This window comes from Nerophis lumbriciformis, linkage group LG01 (genome assembly GCF_033978685.3).
Source record: "Nerophis lumbriciformis linkage group LG01, RoL_Nlum_v2.1, whole genome shotgun sequence".
Lineage (NCBI taxonomy): Eukaryota > Metazoa > Chordata > Actinopteri > Syngnathiformes > Syngnathidae > Nerophis > Nerophis lumbriciformis.
Window position 1 is genome coordinate 525714 of NC_084548.2, and position 20478 is coordinate 546191.

At 40.2% G+C, this 20478-nt stretch overlaps 1 protein-coding gene across 3 annotated transcripts in view; it reads right to left on the reverse strand.

Annotated features, from left to right (window-relative positions):
- The window catches only part of dzip1 (DAZ interacting zinc finger protein 1), a 94340-nt gene that overhangs the window by 20694 nt on the left and 53168 nt on the right, over positions 1–20478 (reverse strand). For all 3 annotated transcript variants that reach the window (XM_061973604.2, XM_061973595.2, XM_072916579.1), the window contains one exon: positions 12707–12911. In XM_061973604.2, coding sequence (XP_061829588.2) covers positions 12707–12911 — 205 coding nt within the window. The remainder of the gene's footprint in view (positions 1–12706; positions 12912–20478) is intronic.

Genomic DNA, 20478 nt, shown 5'->3' on the forward strand with positions numbered 1-20478 from the left:
TCTATTAGGTTTTTTCCTCTTTTTTTTTTAGCAAATGTTATGTAGTTTTGGCACATCAAGCGTGAAATGTTGCCCCTGCACTCTATTAGGTTTTTTTCCTCTTTTTTTTTTTTTAACAATTCTTATGTATTTTTGGCACATCAAGCTTCACGTGTGGCTGCACACTATTATGTTTTTTTTTCCTCATTTCTTTTTTCTTTTCTTTTTTTTTAGCAAGTTTTATGTATTTTTGGAGCTTCAAATGTTGTGGCTGCACTCTATTAGGTTTTTTTTCCTCTTTTCTTTTTCTTTTTAAGCAAGTTTTATGTATTTTCTGCACATCGAGCATCCAATGTTGTGGCTGTACTCTATTAGATTTTGTACTCTATTAGGTTTTTTCCTCTTTTTTTAGCAAATTTTTCGTAGTTTTGGCACATCAAGCATCCAATGTTGTGGCTGTACTCTATTAGATTGTGTACTCTATTACGGTAGGTTTTTTCCTCTTTTTTTAGCAAATTTTATGTAGTTTTGGCACATCAAGCTTCCAATGTTGTGGCTGTACTCTATTAGGTTTTTTCCTCTTTTTTAGCAAAATTTATGTCGTTTTGGCACACCAAGCTTCTAAAGTTGTGGCTGAACTCTATTAGGTTTTTTCCTCTTTTTTTGAGCAAATCTTATGTATTTTTGGCACATCAAGCTTCACATGTGGCTTCACTCTGTTAGGTTTTTCCCCTTTTTTAAAAAGGTATTTTTATGTATTTTTGGCACATCAAGCTTCCAATGTTGTGGCTGCACTTTATTAGGTTTTTTCCTCTTTTTTTTTTTTTTTTTTTTTAGCAAATTTCATGTAGATTTTGGCACATTAAGCTTCCAATGTTGTGGTTGCACTCTATTAGATTGTTTCCTCTTTTTATGTTTTAGCAAATTGTATGTATTTTTGGCACATCAAGCGTCAAATATTGCGCCTGCACTCTGTTAGGTTTTTCCCCTTTTTCCCCCCTTTTTTAATAGGTATTTTTATGTATTTTTGGCACATCCAGCTTCAAATGTTGTGGCTCCACTCTATTAGTTTTTTTTCCCTCTTTTCTTTTTCTTTTTCAGCAAGTTTTATGTATTTTCTGCACATCAAACTTCCAATGTTGTGGCTGCACTCTATTAGGTTTGTTCCTCTTTTTTTTTAGCAAATGTTATGTAGTTTTGGCACATCAAGCGTCAAATGTTGCCCGTGCACTCTATTAGGTTTTTTTCCCCTTTTTTTTTTTAACAATTCTTATGTATTTTTGGCACATCAAGCTTCACATGTGGCTGCACACTTTTACGGTTTTTTTTTTCCTCATTTCTTTTTATTTTTTTTATTTTTTTTTAGCAAGTTTTATGTATTTTTGGAGCTTCAAATGTTGTGGCTGCACTCTATTTGTTTTTTTTTCCTCTTTTCTTTTTCTTTTTTAGCAAGTTTTATGTATTTTCTGCACATCGAGCATCCAATGTTGTGGCTGTACTCTATTAGATTTTGTACTCTATTAGGTTTTTTCCTCTTTTTTTCGCAAATTTTATGTAGTTTTGGCACATCAAGCTTCCAATGTTGTGGCTGTACTCTATTAGGTTTTTTCCTCTTTTTTAGCAACATTTATGTAGTTTTGGCACACCAAGTTTCTAATGTTGTGGCTGAACTCTATTAGGTTTTTTTCCTCTTTTTTTGAGCAAATCTTATGTATTTTTGGCACATCAAGCTTCACATGTGGCTGCAGACAATTAGGTTTTTTTTTCCCTTACTTCTTTTTTTTTTTTTTTTTAGCAAATTTTATGTAGTTTTGGCACATCAAGCTTCCAATGTTGTGGCTGTACTCTATTAGGTTTTTTAGCAAAATGTATGTAGTTTTGGCACACCAAGCTTCTAATGTTGTGGCTGAACTCTATTAGGTTATTTCCTCTTTTTTTGAGCAAATCTTATGTATTTTTGGCACATCAAGCTTCACATGTGGCTGCACTCTGTTAGGTTTTTCCCCTTTTTTAATAGGTATTTTTATGTATTTTTGGCACATCCAGCTTCAAATGTTGTGGCTCCACTCTATTAGTTTTTTTTTCCTCTTTTCTTTTTCAGCAAGTTTTATGTATTTTCTGCACATCAAGCTTCCAATGTTGTGGCTGCACTCTATTAGGTTTGTTCCTCTTTTTTTTTTAGCAAATGTTATGTAGTTTTGGCACATCAAGCGTCAAATGTTGCCCATGCACTCTATTAGGGTTTTTTCCTCTTTTTTTTTTTTTTAACAATTCTTATGTATTTTTGGCACATCAAGCTTCACATGTGGCACACTATTACGTTTTCTTTTTCCTCATTTTTTTTTTTTTTTTTTTTTTTTTAGCAAGTTTTATGTATTTTTGGGGCTTCAAATGTTGTGGCTGCACTCTATTAGGTTTTTTTCCCCTCTTTTCTTTTTCTTTTTTAGCAAGTTTTATGTATTTTCTGCACATCGAGCATCCAATGTTGTGGCTATACTCTATTAGATTTTGTACTCTATTAGGTTTTTTTCCTCTTTTTTTAGCAAATTTTATGTAGTTTTGGCACATCAAGCTTTCAATCTTGTGGCTGTACTCTATTAGGTTTTTTTCCTCTTTTTTAACAAATTGTATGTAGTTTTGGCACACCAAGCTTCTAATGTTGTGGCTGAACTCTATTAGTTTTTTTCCTCTTTTTTTGAGCAAATCTTATGTATTTTTGGCACATCAAGCTTCACATGTGGCTGCACTCTGCTAGGTTTTTCCCCTTTTTTAATAGGTATTTTTGGCACATCAAGCTTCCAATGTTGTGGCTGCACTTTATTATGTTTTTCCTCTTTTTTTTTTTTTTTTTTTAGCAAATTTCATGTAGTTTTGGCACATTAAGCTTCCAATGTTGTGGTTGCACTCTATTAGATTGTTTCCTCTTTTTATGTTTTAGCAAATTGTATGTATTTTTGGCACATCAAGCGTCAAATGTTGCGCCTGCACTCTGTTAGGTTTTTCCCCTTTTTTTACCTCTTTTTTAATATGTATTTTTATGTATTTTTGGCACATCCAGCTTCAAATGTTGTGGCTCCACTCTTAGTTTTTCTTTCCTCTTTTCTTTTTCTTTTTTAGCAAGTTTTATGTATTTTCTGCACATCAAGCGTCAAATGTTGCCCCTGCACTCTATTAGGTTTTTTTCCTCTCTTTTTTTTTTAGCAAATCTTATGTATTTTTGGCACATCAAGCTTCACATGTGGCTGCACTCAGTTAGGTTTTTTCCCCTTTTTTAATATGTATTTTTATGTATTTTTGGCACATCCAGCTTCAAATGTTGTGGCTCCACTCTTAGTTTTTTTTTCCTCTTTTCTTTTTCTTTTTTAGCAAGTTTTATGTATTTTCTGCACATTAAGCGTCAAATGTTGCCCCTGCACTCTATTAGGTTTTTTTCCTCTTTTTTTTTTTTAGCAAATCTTATGTATTTTTGGCACATCAAGCTTCACATGTGGCTGCACTCTGTTAGGTTTTTTCCCCTTTTTTAATAGGTATTTTTATGTATTTTTGGCACATCCAGCTTCAAATGTGGCTCCACTCTTAGTTTTTTTTCCTCTTTTCTTTTTCAGCAAGTTTTATGTATTTTCTGCACATCAAGCGTCAAATGTTGCCCCTGCACTCTATTAGATTTTTTTCCTCTTTTTTTTTTTTTTAGCAAATCTTATGTATTTTTGGCACATCAAGCTTCACATGTGGCTGCACACTATTATTTATTTTTTTTCCTCATTTATTTATTTTTTTTAGCAAGTTTTATGTATTTTCTGCACATCAAGCTTCCAATGTGGTGGCTGTACTCTATTAGGTTTTTTTCCTCTTTTTTTTTTTTAGCAAATTTTATTTAGTTTTGGCACATCAAGCGTCAAATGTTGCGCCTGCACTATATCCGTTTTTTTTTCTTTCCAGCATGTATTCTGGCATACCGTACATTAAGTGTTAAATTAAGACTTATAAGTATTACATCACTGCATGTGTCATTTTTATTTTTTATTATTATAATGTGGTATTCACTAGAGGTGGGGGAAATAATTGATTTTTACATGCATCGCAATTCGGACATGGATGGTTATAGAATCGATTGGTAAACGTCAATAGTTGATTTATTGATTGTAAATAAATTAATGGAACCACCTCACCAAGAGAACCGACCACGTCCTTTACTATCTGGCACCAATGGTCCAGTTTTGCACACATTTTCATTGATTTAATAAATGTGGGAATTAATTTAACTGTTTATAATTCCAAATGAATTGTTTTTTTTTTTAAGTTGCAAGTGAAACGAAAATAAATGTAAAACTGCATCAATATAGATAAATTAAAAATGCATCAATAATCGATTTTAATCAAATTGTGAGGTGCCCAAAGATTTCCACCTCTAGCAATCACAATAGATATTCAGCAAGGGGGACTTCCGTTTCCATGCCGATGGAGCCATTGTTTACGTATTTTCTACATTAAGTTGAGAGCAAATGTGTTGATGCACTTCATCTTCAACTGCTGCTTCCTCAATAACACGTCTCCACATTGGTGAGCCTTTAATGTGAGTGGATCCTCCGGCCACCGGCAAGGAAATCGCACTTAAGGCCACTACAGTAGGTAAGGTTCTACAAACCTCATTTCCATATGAGTTGGGAAATTGTGTTAGATGTAAATATAAAGAGAATACAATGATTTGCAAATCCTTTTCAACCCATATTCAGTTGAATATGCTACAAAGACAACATATTTGATGGGTTTTTTTTGCAAATAATCATTAACTTTAGAATTTGATGCCAGCAACACGTGACAAAGAAGTTGGGAAAGGTGGCAATAATTATTGATAAAGTTGAGGAATGCTCATCAAACACTTACCGTATTTTCCGCACTATTAGCCGCACCTAAAAACCACAAATTTACTCAAAAGCTGACAGTGCGGCTTATAACCCGGTGCGCTTTATATATGGATTAATATTAAGATTCATTTTCATAAAGTTTCGGTCTCGCAACTACGGTAAACAGCCGCCATCTTTTTTCCCCGTAGAAGAGGAAGTGCTTCTTCTTCTACGCAAGCAACCGCCAAGGTAAGCACCCGCCCCCATAGAACAGGAAGCGCTTCTTCTTCTACTGTAAGCAACCACCCGCCCGCGTAGAAGAAGAAAAAGCGCGCGGATATTACCGTACGTTTCATTTCCTTTGTGTGTTTACATCTGTAAAGACCACAAAATGGCTCCTACTAAGCGACAGGTTTCCGGTTCATGAAAAGACGCAATCTCTCCATCCGCACACGGACTACTATTTCACAGCAACTGCCTAAAGACTTTCAAGAAAAGCTGGCTACTTTCCGTGCATATTGTAAAAACAAGATAGCTGAAAAAAAGATCCGGCCAGAGAACATTATCAACATGGACGAGGTTCCACTGACTTTTGATATTCCTGTGAACCGCACTGTGGATACAACGGGAGCACGTACGGTGAATATTCGCACCACAGGGAATGAGAAGTCATCCTTCACTGTGGTTCTAGCTTGCCATGCTAATGGCCAGAAACTTCCACCCATGGTGATATTCAAAAGGAAGACCTTGCCAAAAGAGACCTTTCCAGCCGGCGTCATCATAAAAGCTAACTCGAAGGGATGGATGGATGAAGAAAAGATGAGCGAGTGGTTAAGGTAAGTTTACGCGAAGAGGCCGGGTGGCTTTTTTCACGCAGCTCCGTCCATGTTGATATACGACTCCATGCGCGCCCACATCACGCTGGTTTTTAATATATTATTAAAGTTTGACTGACCTATCTGACTGTTTTTTTGACATTCCCTTTAGCGCAGTTAGATGCGGCTTATAACACGGGGCGGCTTATAGGTGGACAAAGTTTTGAAATATGCCGTTCATTGAAGGCGCGGCTTTTAACCCAGGGCGGCTTATGGTGCGGAAAATACGGTATTTGGAACATCCCACAGGTGAACAGGCAAATTGGGAACAGGTGGGTGCCATGATTGGGTTTAAAAGTAGATTCCGTGAAATGCTCAGTCATTCACAAACAAGGATGGGGCGAGGGTCACCACTTTGTCAACAAATGCGTGAGCAAATTGTTGAACAGTTTAAGAAAAACCTTTCTCAACCAGCTATTGCAAGGAATTTAGGGATTTCACCATCTACTAGAGATGCGCGGATAGGCAATTATTTCATCCGCAACCGCATCAGAAAGTCGTCAACCATCCGCCATCCACCCGATCTAACATTTAATCAGAACCGCACCCGCCCGTTGTTATATATCTAATATCGACGATGCAAGGCATTAGTGAGGTTATAAAGCTTTTGCCTGTTAAAGAAAGGAGACTGATCCAATGCAGCACAGACATTCGCGTGCCACGCTGTCACGGCCCAGACGCACACCAGTGCGCAATCATATGGGAGCCGCGCTGAGCGCACCTCCAAGCGCGTCTCGCTGCCGGCGACGGCCGGGTATGGGCCCGACGCTCCAGCGCCATCCATATTCAGGGCTAGTTGATTCGGCAGGTGGGTTGTTACACACTCCTTAGCGGGTTCCGACTTCCATGGCCACCGTCCTGCTGTCTATATCAACCAGGGTGAGCCCCACCCCTTTCGTGAGCGCACTGCGCGCGGAGTGACCCCTGTTACGCGCCCCCGGCAACAGGGGTGGCGGGCAGGTAAGCTGCGCGGGCGGAGCGCGCGGACTGACCCCTGTTACGAGCCCCCGGCCACGGGGGTGGCGGGCAGGTAAGCTGCTTACCTGCTGCGCATGACGCCGGCCGCGGCGAAGGCGGACGAGGCGGGGTGTCGGTGCGGTGGGCGCGGTGGTGACCCTGGATGTGCGTCGGGCCCTTCTCGCGGATCGCCTCAGCTACGGCTCCCGGTGGGGCCCTCTCGGGGAAAGGGGCCTCGGTCCCGGACCCCGGCGAGGTGTCCCTTCTCCGCTCCGTAAAAGTGTCCATCTCTTTTTCTTTTTTTTCTTCTGTTGTGGCATATGCTGCAGGTGCCTGCTCGTTTTTCGTATGTGGGTAACAACATTTAACTATGTATATATATTTACCAATTGGTTTAACTGCCACCCGCCTGAATCTATTTAAAATCTAATTTTTTTTTATTTCAACCGCCCGACCCGACCCGCGGATAAAATCTAATTTTTTTTTATTTCAACCCCCCGATCCGCGGATAATCCGCGGACTCCGCGGTTGTGTCCGCAAACCGCGCATCTCTACCATCTACGGTCCGTAATATCATCAAAGGGTTCAGAGAATCTGGAGAAAGCCCAGCTAAGCCCGTGACCTTCGATCCCTCAGGCTGTACTGCATCAACAAGCGACATCAGTGTGTAAAGGATATCACCACATGCGCTCAGGAACACTTCAGAAACCCACTGTCAGTAACTACAGTTGGTCGCTACATCTGTAAGTGCAAGTTAAAACTCTCCTATGCAAGGCGAAAACCGTTTATCGACAACACCCAGAAACGCCGTCGGCTTCGCTGGGCCTGAGCTCATCTAAGATGGACTGATACAAAGTGGAAAAGTGTTCTGTGGTCTGACGAGTCCACATTTCAATTTGTTTTTGGAAACTGTGGACGTCGTGTCCTCCGGACCAAAGAGGAAAAGAACCATCCGGATTGTTATAGGCGCAAAGTTGAAAAGCAAGCATGTGTGATGGTATGGGGGTGTATTAGTGCCCAAGACATGGGTAACTTACACATCTGTGAAGGCGCCATTAATGCTGAAAGGTACATACAGGTTTTGGAGCAACATATGTTGCCATCCAAGCAACGTTACCATGGACGCCCCTGCTTATTTCAGCAAGACAATGCCAAGCCACGTGTTACATCAACGTGGCTTCATAGTAAAAGAGTGCGGGTACTAGACTGGCCTGCCTGTAGTCCAGACCTGTCTCCCATTGAAAATGTGTGGCGCATTATGAAGCCTAAAATAGCACAACGGAGACCCCCGGACTGTTGAAGCTGTACATCAAGCAAGAATGGGAAAGAATTCCACCTGAGAAGCTTCAAAATTGTGTCTCCTCAGTTCCCAAACCTTTACTGAGTGTTGTTAAAAGGAAAGGCCATGTAACACAGTGGTGAACAAGCCCTTTCCCAACTACTTTGGCACGTGTTGCAGCCATGAAATTCTAAGTTAATTATTATTTGCAAAAAAAAAATAAAGTTTATGAGTTTGAACATCAAATATGTTGTCTTTGTAGCATATTCAACTGAATATGGGTTGAAAAGGATTTGCAAATCATTGTATTCCGTTTATATTTACATCTAACACAATTTCCCAACTCATATGGAAACGGGGTTTGTATAAAGAAGAATCCTACTTTGTGAAAATTCATTGACCATCACCAAGCCCGGAACCAATGAAATAAAGAAGGTTATATTGTATGTAGTATTGTGCTGAAAGCTGTGGGAGCTGTGCAGTGTTGTGTGTGAAAAATAAAGATGGCTTCAATGTAAACTCATATAAGCTTTGCAGTCGTGGCCATTATTTTACACGACACAGGAGCATACTCCAGGTTTCAGACACCTGAAAATGTATACCTGGTAGAGATGCGCGGATAGGCAATTATTTCATCCGCAACCGCATCAGAAAGTCGTCAACCATCCGCCATCCACCCGATGTAACATTTGATCAGAACCGCACCCGCCCGCCATCCGCCCGTTGTTATATTTCTAATATAGACGATGCAAGGCATTAGTGAGGTTATAAAGCTTTTGCCTGTTAAAGAAAGGAGACTGATCCAATGCAGCACAGACATCCGCGTGCCACGCTGTCACGGCCCAGACGCACACCAGTGCGCAATCATATGGGAGCCGCGCTGAGCGCACCTCCAAGCGCGTCTCGCTGCCGGCGACGGCCGGGTATGGGCCCGACGCTCCAGCGCCATCCATTTTCAGGGCTAGTTGATTCGGCAGGTGGGTTGTTACACACTCCTTAGCGGGTTCCGACTTCCATGGCCACCGTCCTGCTGTCTATATCAACCAGGGTGAGCCCCGCCCCTTTCGTGAGCGCACTGCGCGCGGAGTGACCCCTGTTACGCGCCCCCGGCAACAGGGGTGGCGGGCAGGTAAGCTGCGCGGGCGGAGCGCGCGGAGTGACCCCTGTTACGAGCCCCCGGCCACGGGGGTGGCGGGCAGGTAAGCTGCTTACCTGCTGCGCGTGACGCCGGCCGCGGCGAAGGCGGACGAGGCGGGGTGTCGGTGCGGTGGGCGCGGTGGTGACCCTGGACGTGCGTCGGGCCCTTCTCGCGGATCGCCTCAGCTACGGCTCCCGGTGGGGCCCTCTCGGGGGAAGGGGCCTCGGTCCCGGACCCCGGCGAGGCGTCCCTTCTCCGCTCCGTAAAAGTGTCCATCTCTTTTTTCTCTTCTTCTTCTGTTGTGGCATATGCTGCAGGTGCCTGCTCGTTTTTCGTATGTGGGTAACAACATTTAACTATGTATATATATTTCCCAATTGGTTTAACTGCCACCCGCCTGAATCTATTTAAAATCTAATTTTTTTTCATTTCAACCGCCCGATCCGCGGATAATCCGTGGACTCCGCGGTTGTGTCCGCAAACCGCGCATCTCTACCATCTACGGTCCGTAATATCATCAAAGGGTTCAGAGAATCTGGAGAAAGCCCAGCTAAGCCCGTGACCTTCGATCCCTCAGGCTGTACTGCATCAACAAGCGACATCAGTGTGTAAAGGATATCACCACATGCGCTCAGGAACACTTCAGAAACCCACTGTCAGGAACTACAGTTGGTCGCTACATTTGTAAGTGCAAGTTAAAACTCTCCTATGCAAGGCGAAAACCGTTTATCGACAACACCCAGAAACGCCGTCGGCTTCGCTGGGCCTGAGCTCATCTAAGATGGACTGATACAAAGTGGAAAAGTGTTCTGTGGTCTGACGAGTCCACATTTCAAATTGTTTTTGGAAACTGTGGACGTCGTGTCCTCCGGACCAAAGAGGAAAAGAACCATCCGGATTGTTATAGGCGCAAAGTGTAAAAGCCAGCATGTGTGATGGTATGGGGGTGTATTAGTGCCCAAGACATGGGTAACTTACACATCTGTGAAGGCACCATTAATGCTGAAAGGTACATACAGGTTTTGGAGCAACATATGTTGCCATCCAAGCAACGTTACCATGGACGCCCCTGCTTATTTCAGCAAGACAACGTGTTACATCAACGTGGCTTCATAGTAAAAGAGTGCGGGTACTAGACTGGCCTGCCTGTAGTCCAGACCTGTCTCCCATTGAAAATGTGAAGCCTAAAATAGCACAACGGAGACCCCCGGACTGTTGAACAACTTAAGCTGTACATCAAGCAAGAATGGGAAAGAATTCCACCTGAGAACATTAAAAAATGTGTCTCCTCAGTTCCAAAACCTTTACTGAGTGTTGTTAAAAGGAAAGGCCATGTAACACAGTGGTGAACATGCCCTTTCCCAACTACTTTGGCACGTGTTGCAGCCATGAAATTCTAAGTTAATTATTATTTGCAAAAAAAAAATAAAGTTTATGAGTTTGAACATCAAATATGTTGTCTTTGTAGCATATTCAACTGAATATGGGTTGAAAAGGATTTGCAAATCATTGTATTCCGTTTATATTTACATCTCACACAATTTCCCAACTCATATGGAAACGGGGTTTGCATAAAGAAGAATCCTACTTTGTGAAAATGTATTGGCCATGACCAAGCTCGGAACCAATGAAATAAAGAAGGTTATATTGTATGTAGTATTGTGCTGAAAGCTGTGGGAGCTGCGCAGTGTTGTGTGTGAAAAATAAAGATGGCTCCAATGTAGTCGTGGCCATTATTTTACACGACACAGGAGCATACTCCAGGTTTCAGACACCTGACCAGAGAAAAATGTATACCTGGAGAGCAGCGAAGCGTACGAGCATATTCAAGGGTCAACAAGCATGCAGAGTACGAAAAGTACGTACAGTGGGGCAAAAAAGTATTTAGTCAGCCACCAATTGTGCAAGTTCTCCCACTTAAAATGATGACAGAGGTCTGTAATTTTCATCATAGGTACACTTCAACTGTGAGAGACAGAATGTGAAAAAAAAATCCAGGAATTCACATTGTAGGATTTTTTAAGAATTTATTTGTAAATTATGGTGGAAAATAAGTATTTGGTCAATAACAAAAATTCTACTCAATACTTTGTAATATAACCTTTGTTGGCAATAACAGAGGTCAAATGATTACTATAGGTCTTTACCAGGTTTGCACACACAGTAGCTGGTATTTTGGCCCATTCCTCCATGCAGATCTTCTCGAGAGCAGTGATGTTTTGGGGCTGTCGCCGGGCAACACGGACTTTCAACTCCCTCCACAGATTTTCTATGGGGTTGAGGTCTGGAGACTGGCTAGGCCACTCCAGGACTTTCAAATGCTTCTTACGGAGCCACTCCTTCGTTGCCCGGGCGGTGTTTTTGGGATCATTGTCATGCTGGAAGACCCAGCCACGTTTCATCTTCAAAGCTCTCTCTGATGGAAGGAGGTTTTGGCTCAAAATCTCACGATACACGGCCCCATTCATTCTTTCCTTAACACGGATCAGTCGGCCTGTCCCCTTAGCAGAAAAACAGCTCCAAAACATGATGTTTCCACCCCCATGCTTCACAGTAGGTGTGGTGTTCTTGGGATGCAACTCAGTATTCTTCTTCCTCCAAACACGACGAGTTGAGTTTATACCAAAAAGTTCTATTTTGGTTTCATCTGACCACATGACATTCTCCCAATCCTCTGCTGTATCATCCATGTGCTCTCTGGCAAACTTCAGACGGGCCTGGACATGCACTGGCTTAAGCAGGGGGACACGTCTGGCACTGCAGGATTTGATTCCCTGTCGGAGTAGTGTGTTACTGATGGTAACCTTTGTTACTTTGGTCCCAGCTCTCTGCTGGTCATTCACCGGGTACCTACCCCCGTGTGGTTCTGGGATTTTTGCTCACCGTTCTCATGATCATTTTGACCCCACGGGATGAGATCTTGCGTGGAGCCCCAGATCGAGGGAGATTATCAGTGGTCTTGTATGTCTTCCATTTTCTGATAATTGCTCCCACAGTTGATTTTTTCACACCAAGCCGCTTGCCTATTGTAGATTCACTCTTCACAGTCTGGTGCAGGTCTACAATTCTTTTCCTGGTGTCCTTCGACAGCTCTTTGGTCTTGGCCATAGTGGAGTTTGGAGTCTGACTGTTTGAGGCTGTGGACAGGTGTCTTTTATACAGATAGCGAGTTCAAACAGGTGCCATTAATACAGGTAACGAGTGGAGGACAGAAGAGCTTCTTAAAGAAGAAGTTACAGGTCTGTGAGAGCCAGAGATCTTCCTTGTTTGAAGTGACCAAATACTTATTTCCCACCATAATTTACAAATAAATTCTTTAAAATTCCTACAATGTTAATTCCTGGATTTTTTTTTCACATTCTGTCTCTCACAGTTGAAGTGTACCTATGATGAAAATTACAGACCTCTGTCATCATTTTAAGTGGGAGAACTTGCACAATCGTGGCTGACTAAATACTTTTTTGCCCCACTGTACATGTTGGCAGGTCTGCTTTTACTGTTGTGACTCACACAGTGGCTGCTAATTAACAGGGGATTAAAGCTCATGTGTGTGACGACTTGTGCTTGTGTCACATAAAGACCTTAAAAAGCTGATCTCATTTTATAAGAAGCTAACGAAATGACTTAGTCCTACCTTGAACGGAGTGCTTGGATCTGCTAAGAGAGCGGTGTTCCGAGTTTCTGCTCTTCCCTTTAAGGCCCACCTTCTGGTCCAAAGTACTGTTTATGTTCTCTCGGTGCCACCAAAAGTCTGGCATTTGCTTTGCAAGGTTGTGCTGCGTCGAATTCCTATTAATCAGGATGGACTTCAACTCTTTGGTCTTCAGTTTTCTCTGATCCTGGAAAAAAAGAGACAGACAGAGATGATCTATGTTTTTTTGGGGGGGGAGAATCCAGCGAAGCTCTATTTTGACCAGTGGCCGATTTATTGTAGCTTCAATGGCACCTTGAGAGCACTCACTTTCTCACTTCTTTGTTTACCTTGACAGAAATGTCCACTTGTTATAATCATTTCTGATTAGTTTAGTTGTTGTTTTTTTTATCTGATTCTGCATTTTAAAAATGAAAATGAGCAGCGTTTCTTAACCATAAGACAGAGAGCCATTGTTTAGAGCCGTGTTTTTCAACCACTGTGCCGCGACACACTAGTGTGCCGTGAAATACAGTCTGGTGCATACTTGCCAACCCTCCCGGATTTTCCGGGAGACTCCCGAAATTCAGCGCCTCTCCCGAAAACCTCCCGGGACAAATTTTCTCCCGAAAATCTCCCGAAATTCAGGCGGACTCAGGTCCTCCACAATATAAAGAAGCGTACCTGCCCAATCACGTTATAACTATAGAATGATGGAGGGCGAGTTCTTGGTTTCTTATGTGGGTTTATTGTTAGGCAGTTTCATTAACGTCCTCCCAGCGCGGTAACAACACACAACAACAGCAGTCACTTTTTTGTATACCGTAAAGCAGTTCGTCTGCCGTAAACAGCAATGTTGTGACACTCTTAAACAGGACAATACTGCCATCTAGTGCATTTGATGAAAGCACTTTTGTGAGTGCCACACATCAATGCTCAGAGAGGGTGTTCAGCATGGTTCGAAAAATAGTGACAGAGAATAGAACAAGGATGGACAATTCAACCCTTAACTCAACAATGAGTAGATGAGTGTTATGTGTGTGTGTATACGTGTAAATAAATGAACACTGAAATTCAAGTATTTATTTTATTTATATATATATATATGTATATATATATATATATATATATATATATATATATATATATATGAAATACTTGACTTAGTATTTCTTATATATATATATATATATATATATATATATATATATATATATATATATATATATATATATATATGATAAAATAAATATATATATATATATATAGCTAGATATCACTGAACGTCAAGTATTTCCTATATATATATATATATATATATATATATATATATATATATATATATATACATATATATATATATATATAGGAAATACTTGACTTGGAGGGGGTGGGGTGGGCGTGGTCGGGGTGGGACGGGGGCGTGGTTGGGGGAGTGGCTAAAAGGGGAGGAGTATATTTACAGCTAGAATTCACCAAGTCAAGTATTTCCTATATATATATATATATATATATATATATATATATAAAAGGGGAGGAGTATATTTACAGCTAGAATTCACCAAGTCAAGTATTTCCTATATATATATATAGGAAATACTTGACTCGTCCCACCCCGACCACGCCCACCCCACTCCCTCCCCCCACCTCCCGAAATCGAGGGTCTCAAGGTTGGCAAGTATGGTCTGGTGTGCCGTGGGAGATTATCTAATTTCACCTAGTGTGGGTAAAAAATATTTTTTGCAAAGCAGTAATTATAGTCTGCAAATGATGTGTTGTTGTTGAGTGTCGGTGCTGTATTGAGCTCCGCAGAGTAACCGGTGTAATATTCTTCCATATCAGTAGGTGGCAGCAGGTAGCTAATTGCTCTGTAGATGTCGGAAACAGTGGGAGGCAGCGTCATACTTGCCAACCCTCCCGAATTTTCCGGGAGACTCCCAAAATTCAGCGCCTCTCCCGAAAACCTCCCGGGACAAATATTCTCCCGAAAATCTCCCGATTTTCAGCTGGAGCTGGAGGCCACGCCCCCTCCAGCTCCATGCAGACCTGAGTGAGGACAGCCTTTTTTCACAACGGGAGGACAACAGGGTGACAAGAACTAAATCATCCAGACAAGAGATAAATTGTATTACCGGGTATTATGTTTATCTTACCTAAAAATAAATATATTTATTAATAAAAAAAATAAATAAAAAATAAATACATTTTTACTATATTTTGCTAAAAACATCAACATTTATTGTATTTTTATTTTTATTTTTTCTGACTCCTTATTACATCCAGGCATTAGAATTATACATTAAAATAAACATATTTGAAATAATTAATTTTAAATTATCATAATAATTCATTTAAAATGACCATATTTAATTATTAAAATAATTGCTTGTTTATCAACAACTTTAGCATTTTATTCATTACATTTTGAAGCTCTCAGAAGCCAAGGTATGTTATATTCCTTAAGATTTATTTATGCAAGTTTGATGTATCAATTATCCAAACACAGTTTTGTTTGCATATTTCAGAATATATATATATATATATATATTCTGAAATATGCAAACAAAACTTTCAGAATATATATATATATATATATATATATATATATATATTCTGAAATATGCAAACAAAACTGTGTTTGGATAAGTGATACATCAAACTTGCATAAATAAATATTAAGGAATATAACATACCTTGGCTTCTGAGAGCTTCAAAATGTAATGAATAAAATGCTAAAGTTGTTGATAAACAAGCAATTATTTTAATAATTAAATATGGTCATTTCAATTATCCAAACACAGTTTTGTTTGCATATTTCAGAATATATATATATATATATATATATATATATATATATATATATATATATATATATATATATATATATATGTGTGTGTGTGTGTGTGTGTGTGTGTGTGTGTGTATATATGTATGAAATACTTGACTTGGTGAATTCTAGCTGTCAATATACTCCTCCCCTCTTAACCACGCCCTCAACCACGCCCTGCCCCACCCCCGACCACGCCCCCACCCCCCACCTCCCGAAATCGGAGGTCTCAAGGTTGGCAAGTATGGGCAGCGTGCAAGTAAAAAGGTGTCTAATGCTTAAACCAAAAATAAAGGCATTGAAGCTTAGGGAAGGCTATGCAGAACAAAACTACAACTGTACTGGCTACAAAGAAAACAAAAACTGAATGCTGGACGACAGCAAAGACTTACTGTGGAGCAAAGACGGTGTCCACAAAGTACATCCCAACATGACATGACAATCGACAATGTCCCCACGAAGAAGGATAAAAACAAAGTAGATGTGGGAAAAATCGCTCAAAAGGAAGACATGAAACAGCTACAGGAAAAGACCAAAAAAAAAGAAAAAGCCACCAAAATAGGAACGCAAGACAAGAAGTAAAACACTACACACAGGAAAACAGCAATAAAGTCCAAATAAGTCAGGGTGTGATGTGACAGGTGGTGACAGTACACCTACTTTGAGACAAGAGCTATATTGATGCATGGTTATGGTTTAAAGTCATATCCAACAATTGCGACAACGACTTTTTACTGTCAACTGAGTTTCGTTTTTTAATGATTTCTGCTGGTGGTGTGTCTCTGGATTTTTTCAACGCAAAAAATGTGCCTTGGCTCAAAAAAGGTTGAAAAACACTGTATTAACAGACATATTACCTGGCCTTTTGTTTCGCAATATTATGCAAAAGCTACTTTTCTTACCTTCTGGTACCTGCTGATGTGTATTTCGGATCTGCATAAGTCCTGAAAATGTGCACACGTCCGCCATTATAGTCCGTGCTGACACCGTAGTCATAAGCTTCTTCTTTTTCTCTATTTTCTTATGGGACGTTCATCTTCCACTGTTGCCATTTCTAATATAAAGTAGTGTAAAGTTCTTACTTATATCTGTCAGTAAACTAGCTATCAAAGTGCTAAAAACTGTAGTGAGTTTATATTATTCACCCAAGGAACTTTAGTTATTAGAGGGTTCTGGTCGGATGGTTTTTCACGGGACATATTTCCGTTATTGATTGAAGTAAAATCTGAATATCATTAAAACAGTTAGCGCCATCTTTTGACACTTCTTCCACTCCCGTCCTTGCACACTACACCGCTACAACAAAGATGGCGGGGAGAAGACGCTGTGGAAAGTGAGCCACGTAAATAAGACCGCCCACAAAACGGCGCATCCTGAAGCGACTGTCAGAAAGCTGGTCCGTAAAACATAATCTATGCAACACTTTGACCAAAGAACAACCATCACATGTTATGTGGACCACAAGACAGTTTTTTAAATTTAGAAAAAAATCATAATATGACCTTTTTAATGCGCCTTTTGTATGAAAAAAAAACCCTGAATACACCCGCTGATCAGCAGTGCATTTTATAATCCGGTGCGTCCTATGGTCCGAAATATACGGTAAATGGAATTAAATTACATGGAATGGAAAAAGGGTAACACTCTTTTTTTACGGAAAAATCCATGCTCGGTTTTTTATACTGTTAAATCTACGGTTGTTGTGTTTTTATAGTGTATTATTACTCTATATTGAATAACAGTACGAAAGTGGATTTTACTGTAAAAACATTTTTAATTGTAAAATTTTTGCACGAACAATTTGTTGGATTGAAATCCTAAATCAAGCAGATATTTAAGTATTTATCTTTATTTGAAAAAAAACATTGTTTTGAAATGTATGCTGATATATTTTGTTTTATTATTACAGATGATTAAAGTGCAGTGTTGGGACTAACGCGTTACAAAGTAACGCGTTACTGTAACGCCGTTAGTTTCGGCGGTAACTAGTAATCTAACGCGTTATTTTTTGATATTTAGTAACTCAGTTACCGTTACTACATGATGCGTTACTGCGTTATTTTACGTTACTTTTTATGTAGTATAAAGTGTGTTTTATCGGAGGGCTGCTGTGTCGTTCTGATTCTTCTTGTGTCACAAGCCGGAGAAGAGAGAGAGACATGCGCTCTGTGTGGGTGTGTCTGAGTGTGAGTGTGGGGAGCGAGGGGGGGGGGGGGCGTGTCTGATCATGGCGGAGCCAGAAGTCGAGTTTGCTAACATGGAGATATTTTCACTACTTTTCTTTTGTCGAGCACAAAGAAAATAACATTTTAGTTAAATGTAAATTGTGCTTTGGATCAAAGATGCCATCTACTGCCCAAAACAGCAATTCAAATCTGCTGAAACAAGCTACATAGCAACATGCTTCCACGAAGCTAGTAAAGAGAGATAGAGACTCTGATGCCATTTCACCTCCACCACCACCACCATTCACCGCTGAAGGTACACACTCTGTCAATCAATGTTCCCTCTAATTGTTCATGTGTGAGCAAATGCAAAAAGTCCCTGAGCATTGAGTGGAGTCCATGTGAGCAACTTTAGACGTGCACACTGTGGCTACACCAGCAGCACACCTGTCCCAAACCTCACTAAATAACAACTTACATCTCCATCCATCCATCCATTTTCTACCGCTTGTCCCTTTCGGGGTCGCTGGAGCCTATCTCAGCTGCATTCGGGCGGAAGGCAGGGTACACCCTGGACAAGTCCCCACCTCATCACAGGGCCAACACAGATAGACAGACAACATTCTCTTATTATTATAATCAAATGACAGCAGTCATTTCCATTTCTAATATAAGTGTTTAGGCCCACTTATAATGACAATAACAACAAATATTGTTTTTCATGAACTGTGTACTTGTATTGTTTGTCTGGGTGGAAGTCCTGCTTTGTACCCCTTTCATTTAGTTCCCATTAAAACATTCACATGTTGCACAATGAGATGTAAGCAGGGGATCATGTGTACATTCCTGCAACGTATTTATTTAATATACTAACAGCATTTAATGATTAATATTTATAAATTAAGATTCCTAATAAATGACACTAGAATAAGCACACATTTGATTGGTAAATCATAGTGTAACGACCTGGAATGACACTTTATGTGTGGTGTTGGAGTTGTCCGACTTTTTGTGTGGCTGTAAACGCATCACTGGCTAAGTGCCATATGTGCAAGTGTTGGCGCACGTGAGAGAGCGAGCGGCTGCTGTTGATATAACAAAGTTGCTTTTGGTCTGGTTTGTACTGCAGAAAATGACCAGTTTTGCTAGATATCATTTTTTTTACTAATGTTTTGGTGATGTGTTTATGGCCGACAGTAAAGAGTTTTGCTCAGTAAAGTGATGGATGGAATTCATGTCCTCAAAGCGTCTCGACAGACGTTACAATATTTGAACAATGATGACGAAAACGGTTTTCTCTGTCGTGTCCGTGTCGTGTCGAAAATTGTTATGCGCTTATTTTTTTATTTGATTTTGTGCATGGCATAGATTTGCCGTGCGCAGAGGACGCTTGAGCAGTGCGCAATTGCACATGCGCGCTCCTGAGAGGGAACGTTGCTGTCAATTCTCTTATATACTCTTTCATTCTAGACTTCTAGAGTGTTTGATTATCACATCACTCTAAATGTATAGACTATAAAGTTCACAAACATAAAGAGGGATCCTAGTGGGCCAGGCCAATCTTTCCTTATCTCTAAACTAAAACTGGGGAAATGTGTAGAGTGTTCTGGGCTTCAGACATGATTTTGTATCAGAATTACTTGAGGAAGAAAATGCCTGGTTAGACTTTGTGTATGTAGTGTGCCTTTCTTGCTTTACAGCTATGCTGTTATTATGCTGTTTGTTACTTATGTATGTTATGTTGCAGCTATTTAAAATAGTTTTGTCAATTTGTTCTGGCCAGAAACAAATTGGCCTTTGTAACATATCTTTGTCTTTGTGTGTTGTATGTAGAGCACATTGCTTAGCAGAGTTGAGTGATGCAAATGCATGTCAAGTTGATCAACAGATTGTATTATTCTCCAGTGCAATAACAGTACTGAAATGAAGGCTAAAAGGGCATTAATTGGAGCTTTAAAAAAAAAAGAAAAAAGAAGTAACTAAATAGTTACTTTTCACAGTAACGCATTACTTTTTGGTGTAAGTAACTGAGTTAGTAACTGAGTTACTTTTGAAATGAAGTAACTAGTAACTGTAACTAGTTACTGCTTTTCAGTAACTAACCCAACACTGTTAAAGTGTAAATATATGTAATTGCACATAGTACATTTATTTTTGTAATACATTTGTTAAGAAAAGATAAGGTACTTTATTAACACATATTGTTTCCACCCTTTCGGGGGCCACACAAATTGATGTGACGGGCCAGATATGGACCCCGGGCCTTGAGATTGACACCTGTGCTGTATATCAGTGTTTTTCAACCTTTTCTGAGCTGAAGCACATTTTTTTTCCACTGAAAAAATTCCGAGGCACGCCACCAGCAGAAAACATTAAAAAAATGAAACTCAGCAGCCGATATTGACAATAAAAAGTCGTTGTCGCAATTGTTGGATATGACTTTAAAGCATAACCAAGCATGCATCACTATAGCTCTTGTCTCAAAGTAGGTGTACTGTCACCACCAGTCACATAACGTCATGACTTATTTGGAGTTTTTTTTTCTTACGCTCCTATTTTGTTGTTGATTGTCATGTCATTTACGGATGTACTTTGTGGACGCCGTCTGCTCCACGCGCTGCAAGTCTTTGCTGTCGTCCAGCATTCTGTTTTTGTTTACTTTGCAGCCAGTTCAGTTTTAGTTTTGCATAACCTTCCCAGCTTTAATGCCTTTTCTTAGCGGCACTCGCTTTTGTTTATTTTTGGTTTACCTTTTTACCTGCAAACCATTGTCGTCGTTCCCG